The following is a 13,085-nucleotide window of genomic DNA, read 5'->3' as shown; positions in this document are numbered from 1 at the left end:
ATGTGACACAGTGACATTTGCAACGTGATGCGTTTCAAGAATAAAATGCCAAACGCCACTTTTGCTATAAATAAAGTGGGAAAGGAGGTCATCACACACAGGATTAATACACCATGGTAATCTGCTGTCTCCCACATGAACAGGCAGAATACCAAGCAATAAATAATCAGTCTTATGTGTGCAGAGGTGTGTGGGGTTATTCTGTATTAGTCCGGTATCATTTGCATGTGATTTAATCGAGGATGGTCGTGCGTAATGGCTCTGAGCTCTGGCATGGCACTCGACACACAATGAAAGAAGCACCCACATTCAGTTGTGGATAAATGCAAACTCATTTACTAACTTTCCTGCTTTAATCACATCCAATGCTCAGTTTAGATGCACTGGAAAGTGTTTGGTTAAAATAGACTGTACACATTTTAAACATCATTCTGTTACTGCTGTGCGTTAACTCCACCTGTGCACCGTGTGCACTACACTGGGCACAAACATACCACACAGTCAGGAAAAGAAAATTTCAATGGCTGGAAAATACTGGTGTGCACATGGCAAAATTCTCTGTGATAACAGTATAACCTGAGATTGAATTATAAACTATAAAACTTATAAAATTCTGTGTCCAGTACTGTTTTTTATGGCCTCATTTACTCAGTCTGCTGTGAGCGATCGGTCCAATGGTCAAAAGAAAACTGTGGTGTTGTTCTATCCTACTCTGAGTGCTTCATTCATTCAACACTTCATTCAGTTCATTAAGTCAATTAAAAAGTGCGTGGAAATGCCACAGTCATCCCCCACTCTTCGCTGCTCAAAACAAAACTCTCCTTGTTTGTGATTTGCAGTCTAATAATACTAATAATGCTCAGGATCAGTCATTTCTTTTTGAGCTCATAAAAAGCATGACCTGCTGTCAGTCACTGAAATATAATTTCTGCTGATCATGCAGGATGACAGCTGCTGAAACCGTCCAATCAATGAGTTACCTGTCACTTCATGTTTACTACTCGAGGTCAGTTTGTGAAAAGCCAGTGTGAACATGAAGCAAACCGGATGAAGTTATAATGGCATTTGAAGATTATTTGCCATTCACACTATTCTTGATGTTTATATTAAACATTATAACTGCCACACTGCATGCTGTAAATCTTTCAGATTAAGACGTATGTGTGTGTGTCTTTGGAAAGTGTGCAGTTCAGAGCTGTGTGAGATTTGGTCTCCCCTCAGTTGATGTAGACCTCCACCTCCCCTCCAGCCCCCTGCCTCTCCACTCAGTCCAATTAAAGGCTGCTTAGTCAGCCGGGAAATGAACAACTCCAGTGTAGATTGAATACAGCTTACTGATATTAACTTGTTTCCTCTCTGGTTCTTCAGAGGGGAAAGTTAAATGAATGGTAAAAAAGATGTTGTCTGTTACGCAGTAGTCAGTACATTTTAGTTGTGATGAATTTGTTAGCAGTTGTTAGTTTTCCTTTGGTGTGATCATCACTGGATGAAACTGAGACAAAACTTTCCACCTATTCAAAACATTACTTGGTTATAAAATCAAATATTTTTGGTAAAAGCTTTAAATATGTTCACATATTTAGCAGAACAGCTACTAAACGTGGTGAGAAACTGCTGTTTCCAAACTTAAGGTTAAGAATAAATGTAAGTTCTTAAGTGCTCAGAAAAAAAGTTCTACTGGATTTAGGTCTGGAGACTGGGGAGGGCTCTGAAGCTCACTGAACTCACTGTCATGTTCATGAAAGCAGTTTGAGATGACTTTGGTTTTGTGAGATGGAGCATTATCCTGCTGGAAGTAGCCATTAGAAGACTGTGTCTGTGTGTCTTTTGGTGAGTCTGTGTCCACTGCAGCCTTAGATCTCTGTTCTTGGCTGACAGGACTGGAACCTGACATGGTCTCTGCTGTTGTAGTCCATCCACCTTAAGATTGGATGTGTTTGTGTTTGTGGTGTGGACTTCATGCACAGGACTGTGGTACACCAGCTACAGCCTGTCCCAGCATGCACTGGGCTACAGCCAGAGTACAGCCTGGACAGATCTCCTCTTTAGCAAACAGACAAGAACACTCATACCTAAAGGGCAATGTAGAGTTTCCAACTCACCTAAGCTGCATGTGTTTGAACTGTGGGAGGACACCAAGTCCTGAGGGACTGTACTGTGCTGACCAGTGAGTCTGCCAATGTGACCAAAGAGGGAGCTGCAGGACAGACAAATGATAATGGTGTAAAAGCATGAAGAGGTTTTTACTACATCTCATAGTCTGAAGATGCAGCTACTAACAGCTTACAGTCTCAAAGCTTACCGCCTTAAAGAAATGGATTCAGGTGTAATTTCACGTCCTTAGTCCATGCTCTCCCCACAGTGTTGCTCAGGCCACTCACATCTGTTGTGGTCCATCAGTTCCAGTGTATTCAGGTTAACAAATAGACACAGACAGATTTACTGCATTTTCCATTTTGTTGTAGACAACACAACAATTTTTTTCAAGGACACTTGTGTAATGCACGTCTTCACTGTTTCCCCTTGTATGTAGTACAATTACACAAGCTAGCAAGGCTACGGAAAATGAACCCACTGACGCCCTAAGCTGTGTCAGCTGGTCACATGACCCTGGTCTTTCAGGTGGTAGCGGTTTGCGGTAGAGGAGGGTCTCCAGAGACAGACAACAGTGTGTGTCTGTGAATACCAGACCAAAACTGCTCACAGCTGGATCCTGAGTTAAGACTGTTTGGCCAAACCACTGCAGTATTTCCAAGGTCAGGAAAGAACTTTCATTTTCAAAAAAGCTGTGTGCTATGACATAGAAATCCACAAGGGCATTCAATTTGTGGCAATAGTATTTATTATATTACAACTTAATAATGTAAACAATATAAACCGTTACAAAAGAATACAATATGACTTTCTTATCTACCATAGTGGAAAATTGTCTTTGGCTCACCAAAACAATAAAGCAGCACAAAGATATGTAACATATAAAACAAGTAATTATAATATTAAGGTTTTCACTAGTGCTCTTGAAGTACAGTGATTATCAACTTAAATGAGAAGCAAGTAAATGTGGCATTTGTAAGAAGCTAAAACTGGATGTGGTTCAGATTTTCATATTCATATTTATATTATCGTGTGTAATTGAATGAAAATGCAGGCATCGTTTACTGCTTGACAAAAAACAACACCATTTCATGAATATTAAACAACTCTTTGGCTTATGACACTTGTAAAACTGCTATGAGCGCTGTCAGGGTATTATTTTCATGTCATTCGAGTGGGACAGCAGCCAGGCAGAGCCAAAGAGATTTTAGTATGCTGTTTGTCTTCTTTGTAATAAAAGTTTTAAATGTCGTTGGTGTCTCTTAGGCTGCTAATGTATGGTCAGACAAAGTTTCACTGTGGCTGCAGTGTATTTGCTGGTGATATTAGAATGACCCTGTTCAGCATGTGTAGTTCCCATAAAGTGGACTTCCAGTCATCACACTATTTTGTCCCCTCTCTTGTGTGTGTCCCTTCTTTAAAGCAGTGAAATCCCATTGGTTCCGTTGTGTCTGATTCACTTCTGTTTAACAGTGAATGAAAGAATAACAACAATGCAGGTATTGCTCATGTGGTTGGTGTCCTCTTCGAGCCTCTGGAGGACCCTTGAGGTCTGTGCAGCGCACTTCCCAGCTGGTAGTCTAGGTGAAGTGTCCATAGTGTTAGCTCGTGCATGAATAGCGCAGGTGCAGAGATGTGGCGGAATCACACCATCATATGAAATAATGCAGTGTGTAGAGTGTGAGGGGACAGATGGGGTGATGTATATCTCTAATGTCGAGCAGTAGGTGTAGTTACGTCATTCGAAGTAGAGACAAAGACCTGCATCGATCACACAGAATGAACCAGGGCATGACCGGATGTAGGGCGCTTTGTCTTCACAATAAAAGCCCAAAAGGACTCAAAACTGATTCAGCGCTGGAATGCACAAGATAACACATTGAATATAAGTACAACTTGTGCAATCACTGTGGTGCTCACTGCTGTGAAAAGGCAACAGAAATCCTATAGAATAATAATAAGAAGAATATTATCACACATAATCTAATGATGCACATTTGCAGTACGGGCTGTGCTGTTCATGTGTTTATATTTTTCCTTACCACGTATACTGTGAATTCATGCATACAGTCAAGCCCGAAATTATTCATAGCCCTGGCAAATTTTGACTTAAATTTACTTTTATTCAACTGGCAAGTGTTTTCTTGATTGGAAATGACACAGGCGTCTCCCAGAAGATAATAAGACGATGTACAAGAGGTATCATTGTGGAAAAAATGCCTCACCTTTTATTTACAATTAAAAGTAACTTTAAGTCAAAATTTGCCAGGGGTATGAATAATTTTGGGCTTGACTGTATGTTCACAGTATGTACAATATCATTTTAGAATTTGATGCTAATCTTATACTGAACATACTTGTATAATTCACCCATCTTTTTTTCATTCAGCTAACTTGTATTAGACTGTGCCAGCTGACTTGTGTCTTACTGATTTAGAAGCATATGCTTCTTTAGAAATGTTGTAGCTACCTACAGGTTTTCATGTTCTCGGGTCTTCTTTGAAACTGAGATCTTAGTCTTGACTTACTAACAGTAATGTCCAGTGTCAGCCCGGATAGTAACTACTATTGTAACTATTTAGAGTTTTAATACACTTCATCTACAGATTCATATTTTCTCAGTAAACATTATGATACATTGTTAGACTATGCTAGCAAACAGAATATATAGTTAAAATTAGCTGCTGCTATGTCAGCCAGGTGCAACATTAAAATGCTGTTTACTCCCTAATGAATTGGAAATAAAAATCGGTACCATAATATATGACTGAATTCTGACAAAAGCTTTTCTACATAGTGAGACCTTCGTACTTTTATTTAAGTGACACTTTGAAAACAATAGTTTAACTGTAAATGAGTTATGGTCATTACATTTGCCTACAAGATATGATACCTCTTCCACCATCATCATTGGGAAAAAAATTATAATTTTTCAGGAACGCCTCAGAGCTCTTATGTTGAAAGCGGAAGCCGGTAGTGTTAGTGTCTGATCGTTTGTAGCTGACACTAGTTGGATTCAGCACAGCATGCAGTTTCAATTCCCGGACAGCTCCTTCAGCACAGCACCACAGCTGTGATAGGTGTCCAGGAGGGAGAGGAAACCGTCGGACAATGGACACAGTCCAGCCTGTTCGGTCTCTCCGGGATCATGGATCAAGGTTTAACATCAGAATCAACTGGACATATTTCATCTGCATTTACCTGTGCGCGTGCATGTGAGGATGTACTGTGCGTTTGATTTGCTTTACCCCCCCCCCACTTCATTTATACTGAGGGTTAATTGGATGGGTTAAAGTTGGTGTGTGTAAACCCTTGTGGATGCTTGTGGGGGCTGTGCGCTGCGGATTCAGTGCCACATGATGTTTAATTACTCTGCTGGCTCACTTATGGCTTTTGTTGGCTCTCTGGTGACAGAATGCTGTGCTGCGCCGAGCTGATCAGATGATTCTCCGCTTCTCTTCCCAACAACTCAGGGTGAGTGGCGGTATGCAGATACAACTGAAATGAGCCCGAAATGTCTCTGTGTACGCGCCCTGCTCTGTCAGAGGCTCTGCAGCTGCTGCTACTGTCGGAATGCAGGTGGAGTCAGTGTCAGCTGGTCCGGTTTATGAGGAGCAGGAGAAATTTCCGCTGGAAGGGTTTTTTGTTGTTTTTTTTCTGTCGATTATAATCCTCCTTCTGACTCTGCGTAATAAAACCAGCAAAGTGCTTGTCATTTTAAATTAGTCTTCTCTGTCTGACTCCTCCGGGTCTTTGTAAGTGGGAAGCTCTGATTTTTTTATGATGCTTTATTTGTGTCCTGTCAGGAAAAAATCGACTCAGATTAACAAAGACATGTAAATGTCTTGTTTCCAGGTGCCACGCTTCTCTTGAGGAATTACATTTTCTGTAGGCCTGTATCTGCCACCCAGCAGCCATGGACCCCCTCCCCGAGTACTCTCAGTTCCTGGTCCGGATCCTGGAGGAGCTGGACACCAAGCACAACACCATGTCCTACCAGGACCTGTGTAAGTCCCTGTGCGCTCGCTTTGACCTGGTGCACCTGGCCAAGCTCCGCAGCCTGCTCTTCTACACTGCCTGCCTGGATCCCGCTTTCCCAGCCACGCTCTTCAAGGACAAGATGCGCTGCTCCATGGAGGATCCGCAATCCAAAAAGCTCATGGTGGCAGCAGACATCGTCACCATGTTCAACTTGATCCAGATGAACGGAGGCATAGCCAAAGACAAGCTTCCCATGACGCACAGAGCCAAGTTCCACAAGAACAAGTCAGTGGAGCTGTGCAGGTCTGACTCTGATGCCTATAAGTATCAGGACTGTGACAGAGGGCTCGGTTACGAGCGCATGGATCACTCCAGGGATGGACACCACCACCACCACCACCATCATCACCACCGCTCCCAGCAGCACCCTGTGGCTCAGAGTGCCCCTCCCTGTCCTAAACTAAATGAGTGCAATAACTGCCAGCAGTTTATTCCCAGCTCAGACCCTAACTTCCTTCTGGGGGTCAACAAGGACCTGAAATGTAGAGCAGCCTCTCTGGACAAACTCCACCATCTGCCCCAGTACTCTAGCAGCAGTCCGCCCTCTCCACCCTGCGAAATGCAGAGTACCTACTTTCCCATGGACATCGACAGCGAGTCTACCACCGACCAGGAGTCCCTGCAGCACATCGGCCACCAGGAGCCCTTCTCTGTTCACTCCTGCATCCAGAAGAGGAACATCTTTAAGGAGGACTTTCACAACTTTGTGGCCTTCTCACCACAGGTTTGGTTTTGTTGGATGCTGCTGAAAGACATAACAGAGGGAGGGCTGCATTGATTGATTGTTAATGTCATAGTTTGGAAAACTAATTAAAAGATGAGTAAAAAGGGATTATCATTAGTATTGTTGAAAAGTAACACAAATATGTGTGTGAGTTTAAGGAGAATTTTTATATTTATATTTTCTGATTTTTCTAAATAAAAACTTTTATCATAAAAGGTTACTGTACAGATTAGATTTTAATATATATTAGTCATTTAGAGAATAAAAATCCCCAAAGAAGCCAAACATTTTTTTCCCATATGACGGACAACAGTTAAAAACCCTCAGAAAATATTCAATTTACAATATAAGAAAAAAAACAAACAATAAAAAAAAGCTATTTGTAAATCATGTTTGCAAAACTGTCATCTGATAAATACTACAAGAAGCTGTTTAATTAAATTGTTGACTTATTTAAATGTTGATTTGTAATGTAGGTGGAGCAAATTGTTTACAGCTGTGATTAGTGTGACATATGGAGACTGATGGGTGACATATGGTATAATACACTCGGTTCAGTAATCCAGCACATTTTGAAGTATGGCCTCTGGTCCTTCATAATAAAAGAGCTTAATCATCAATCTGGAAATTATTTAAAATATTGATGTAATGGAGCATTTCATTTTCATACCAGCTGAAGGTCTGGTCTAATAACTGGCCTCTGAAATACAGTGATAAAAGAAATAGATCCTCCATTTAATTAAAAGTGCATACATATTATGGACAAAATGTACTTAGAGAATCAAATATTAAAGTTCTCATTATACTGAATGGTCCCATCCATAGTGGTATAATATTAAATAAACTTCATTACTAGAGTGTCATGTGACATGTAAGCAGCATTTTAATGTCGTAGCTGGTCAATGTGCAGCTCATTTTAACCACTTTATATGAGTACGTGTATCTGTATGTGTTCGACATGATAATCTATAACAGTTCATCGCATTTGAATAAGTTTATCATCCACATTTATTGGATAAATGGAGTGGAGTATAAATTATAATATTTCCCATGAAATGCACACACGGGGAGGAGTAACCTTACATAAAATGGAAAATGTACACCAGTACAGTTCTTGTTTACTTTCCACTACCGCAGAGAAATCAGAAAATACTGTAAAATTCCATATCCTGTACTTTATAGACTGAACAGAAGGAAGTGGCAGCATGTTGGCCATTGTACAGTTCCTCATTTATTGTTAAAGGATAAGTTAATTTGATGATTCATCGATCATCATCAACAGCCATGTAGGATTCTCACAGTGTTTATACACAGCTCTTATTGGCTTATTGTCTCCTATGTACAGTCTACAGAACAGAACATGACACCAGTTAGTAATTACATTATCTCAACACTAACCTCTCACCCCTTTTGTTCCTGGAGGTCAGCAGTTTTATTGAATTCTCATTGTTCCGATGAACATGACTTGACTTGGTGTATCATTTCTGTCTTCCTTTCTCTGCGCAGTTTAGTAATCCATTAGCATTTTCATTTGAATGTATAAGTCCTGGAGGGCTCCATAATTTTGTGATATTTTGCAATTCTAAATTTGATTGGTGTTTCCATTGTACGCTGTCTCTTTGTTGTGTTAGTGTGTTTTAAAGCCAACTCACTGTCTGGGTTACCGTTGTAGGTCATCACCACTGAGTCCAAACAGGCCAGTAAGGCTGCTGAAGGCTACCACAGGAGGGAGCTGCACAAGCCTGCCACCTTCTTCAACCACAGCTTTGAACTGCCTTACAGTAACCCCTACTTTGAGCCGACACTCAACTCCCCTCTTCAGGACAGACGGAGGGTGAAGCACGAGAGCCTGGACGACTTACAGGCATCCACATACTTTGGTCCGACCACAGTCTCTGAGTGCGTCAGCAGCAGGAAGCCCAGTAACAAAGCAGGAAAGCAGCCGGCGTGGCCAGTGAAGAGCCTCAGTCTCAACACAGAAGAGGGGCCTCCGGACTTTGAGAGGTCATTTCTGAACAGCAAACCACTCAAAGAAAACCACCATCGCACCATCAGCATCATTAGCACTGACAACGAGCAGCATTTTCAGAGCCCGAAGGAAAAGGCAGTAGCTTCTCCTTCTGGTTTTGCAAAGAAAGCTAATGGAATAAAAACCAAGGATGTAGCACTGATAGCAGCTGGGACTGGGGGTTTGGACAAAAGAGAAGCAGCCAAAAGGTTTAGGGACAAAAATATAAACAGTCCGTCTTTTCAGGGAGTTGACAGCTCCTCCAGTGTTGGGACTCAAACGGAGCAGGCTGAGCAGAAGAAAGCCAAGGAATACCCAGCTAAGTACGGTGACAGAGAAAGATGCGCCTTCAAACACTCTGATGAGGACTCTGAGATCGTTAGTGATGACATAAGTGATATTTTTCGTTTTCTGGATGACATGAGTGTTTGTGACTCTCTGGGCATTGTCCAGTCGTCATGCTACAACAGCACTGGGTCTCTCTCTCAGGTAACGCTGAAATCTGAAGGCGACAGCTCCCCTGAACGCAACACGGTCAAACTAGCCAAGTCCAAGCTGGACCGCCTCTTCCATTCACTGGAAAACACTGACGATGAGCTCAAATCAAGTGTGTGTAAGCTGGTGATGAGGATTGGTGAGATTGAAAAGAAGCTTGAGTCTCTGTCGGGGGTTCGCAGTGAGATCTCCCAGGTGCTCTCCAAGCTCAACAAACTGGACGAGAAGATCCAGGAACCCGAGGCCAATGGAAGACACAGGGAGACGGCGTCTGCGTCTGGGTGCAATTCCACCCCTGACAAGTCGCACCCTCACCCTCAACCCCATCTCGACACCACCCTCTCACCCCGTGTTTTCCAGTGTCACACGACAGGCCACAATGTCAAAGTGGACAATGGTCCCATGGGGGAGTGGTGCTGCTCTGATGGGAGTAACAGTGACAGCCTCAGGGTGAAAGCTCTGAAGAAGAGCATGCTCACCAGGAGGTCATCCCGCTCGCTCAACGAGGAGAACAGTGCCACTGAGTCAAAGGTTGCCAGCATCACCAACTCTCCACGGGACTGGAGGACAGTGTCCTACTCCTGCCACCCTGGAGACGAGGGCAAGGAGAAGGACAGAGACAGCAAGGACAGACACCGGAAGGCCAAAGAGGTACAGACACTGTTTTTAATTTCACTTTTAAATGAGACAGAAACACACCGTGTTTGACAGAGATAGAAGATGAAGCATGGCTTGGAATGGAATAATTACACAGAACAGATTCAGTTCATCACAAATCAGAGGCATCAGATATAGATAAACCATAGGAAACCATACAGGGCGCTCTAGAACTTTGGGAGGAGATCACAAAATTATTCCTCCACAGTGAGTCTGTGTCAAGCAATATAATGTGTTGATTTGATATTGTGTTTTTCATAGAGAAAGTGTTGTTACACGTAGGGCTAGTTGTGTTGACCATTATAGCTGTCAGTATTGATCTGATAGTGAATATGGATTATGCTGAATGGGGTCAGTGACATGGGTGAGAAATCACATTTAACATTCACTTCCCTCTTGGGGTTAGTCCTGTTAAAATCCATTTTTGATCTTTGGACCCTTGTAATGAATTTAGGTATTAAGCCATCACTCCCAGATGGCTTTGTTGGTAGAAAGACAGCACGCATTAGAGTTTCAGTTAGAGATGTCTTGAAGCTTGGTATTTCTACTGATCCTGGCATATTAAAATGGATTGGCCTTTATTGTGTTTTGTTCATCTCAGTCTGCTGGCATTGCAGTGCTGGTCTCCTCTACAGCAGCTGAGCTCTACAGTGCAACATTTTGCTGCATGTGAGGGTGGAAATTAGTGCGAGTGAATGTGAAAACGATATCTGTGTGAACCAGAAAGAGTGACTGTAAATTGTGACATTCAGGTTGACAAAAGAGCTCCAGAGCTCCAACTCTAACCGTGTCTTTCTCATTAGCAAAGAGACATGTACAAAACATTCAGGCAGCAGCTTCTCAGTTTAGCCAGAACTGGCCATGACTTTTGTGCTGACTGCTAACACATCAACTTTCACGGTACACACAGCCATTTCATCCATTGTTAAAATGAAAAAAAATAAATAAATACCATGCAGAGTGCAGCTTCAAAGCTGTCAGTGTTGATCTTTTTAACTCTATTTAAAACTATATATTTTCCACAAAAGGGTCAAAGGTCACAGGCAAATGAAGCAAAACCCTTGCTCTGTGCATTTGAAGATGAATCATGATCTTCTTACATTTTCCTCTATTTTTAAATTAAAAAAAATTATTAATCAAAAAAACAATTAATAAATGATAACACTAGTCATTAGCTTCAGCCAACTGAAAATTAAAAAGGAAATACAGCCATGTTCCATGTTGGGTTGGGTGATATAAATTTAGGAAACTTAAGGATTAAAAAGCATTTCCATTAAAAAAACAAAAAAAAAAAAAACAAGCTGTGTTGAAAGAGACAAAGCAGATCCCTGTGTTAAATCTGAGCAGAGATTTAAAAGGAGCTCTGTTATTGCCATGTGGCTACTTTGGCATCTTTCACAGTCAGGAGAGATATTCACAGCCATTCACTGAGAAGAGGAATCAATCCTGTCAAATTAGTGAGACTAAAAATGGCCAGTTGCACAGGCTGCCTCTGGGAGTTTGAGAACTCTTGATTCAGACTTGTGTTGCATTTGTAACCTGTCAACAAATAACAACTGGAGGCATCCTCCATCCAAGTACAGCTCAGGAAAATGTGACTGCTTTGTTCAAAGCTGGTAAGTAGACGAATAATCCCATTATGTTTCTCTATGGTACTTTTCAGTACCAAGAATGCAGCTGTTTGTTTCCAAAAGTGGAAACAAGTATCTTGTTTTCACAAGTCTTGCTGCTTCACTTTTTCTTTTAAATGATAGCAAACCATTTTGGAAAATACACTACAATTTGATGTCTTTTGGTGATTCAGATGTTCTGATTGATGTCAGTCTTGTACTTTGTTGGTTTAACCCGCACATGAAGATGAGTCTTTTTAGAGAGAGTAACATGCTGGACCTGTTTCTTGACAAACAACAGTTCGTCTGCACCCGGCACCTCTGTGCAGCGTCTGCGGCTGTAGGTGTCGATTATGTGGGCGCTTGGGATCTTGGGCACCCTCGGGTGATGGTGAAGACTAATCCTACTGTGGTTAGAGCATATTTCCTTCTTTCTTGGTGTCATTCAACCTTCCTCTGTACGTTTTGACAGATGAGTGCTGTCATTCAGTACACAACGCACGTCATTTTACATAATCTTGTGAATCTGTTGTCTTAATTGGCTCCAGGATAATGCACATTAATCAAGGCTGCAACACCTCACAATAACTGAGGCCATTTTACAGTAAGTAAAGCAATTTGAATCCTGTCCATTAACAGCCACACTTTTTTTTTCCATGGTGACCTGATTGTATCAGATGTACTCTGTGCTCGATTGCTCCGCTGTGTTGCTTATTTAAGTAGCTTCAAATTGAGCAATGTAAGTGTGTGGTGGGTGTGAGCCTGTGTGTGTGTGTGTGTGTGTGTGTGTGTGTGTGCAGCTTGACTCCACCTAAGTATGTTTTGGTGGAAGCCATCAGTCTTAATTCATTTGAGCTGATTATATTATTTATTGTCGATTTGACTTTATTGATGGTAATTCATTTGATTATCGGTTCTTATTGAGACTTATTGATTAGGTATTTACAGATAAATTGATCGACCTAATCCAACTGTGACAGCATTTGCACCATTTGTTGCTTTTATATATAACTTCATGTATAACGTTCACGTTTTCATTCTGTTGAGATGCAATGTCAATGTCAGTTAATGCGTTAAAATATGTTAATTAACATTCATTATTATGTCAGTATAAAACATAACGCTTAACATAAAGCGTAAACATAACATGACAGCATAGGCTTCCTTTAAAACATATTTGCTATTGCAAATAAGTTGCATATAAACATCATTTCTAAGCGACGGGGTTGACAGATGTCAGGCAGTTTTTAAGGGAAGCATTCTAAAAAAGATTGTGACATGTATATGTGGCACTTCTGGTGGCACCAGCAGCTGCCAGCGACATGCGGTGACAGCTTTGCAAGTTTAAGGCACCTGTCGCTGAGATGCCACAGTAGCTGCCACTTGTTCTGACAGATACCAGACAGTTTTGGAGGAAGCCTTCCCAAACAAACTGACTCACACTGTGATCTGGATT

At 41.6% G+C, this 13,085-nt stretch overlaps 1 protein-coding gene across 1 annotated transcript in view; it reads left to right on the top strand.

Moving 5' to 3' along the window:
• The first annotated feature begins 6,010 nt into the window (after nt 1-6,010).
• minar1 (membrane integral NOTCH2 associated receptor 1) overlaps nt 6,011-13,085 on the top strand; it is a 43,364-nt gene continuing 36,289 nt past the window's right edge. Inside the window, exons 1-2 of the mRNA XM_041039855.1 lie at nt 6,011-6,859; nt 8,532-10,013. Of these exons, the coding sequence (XP_040895789.1) occupies nt 6,011-6,859; nt 8,532-10,013 (2,331 nt within the window). The remainder of the gene's footprint in view (nt 6,860-8,531; nt 10,014-13,085) is intronic.

Source organism: Toxotes jaculatrix, chromosome 1, assembly GCF_017976425.1.
Source record: "Toxotes jaculatrix isolate fToxJac2 chromosome 1, fToxJac2.pri, whole genome shotgun sequence".
NCBI lineage: Eukaryota > Metazoa > Chordata > Actinopteri > Toxotidae > Toxotes > Toxotes jaculatrix.
The sequence above is the reverse complement of the archived record's forward strand: the minus strand, read 5'-3'. Positions and strand labels throughout refer to the sequence as shown.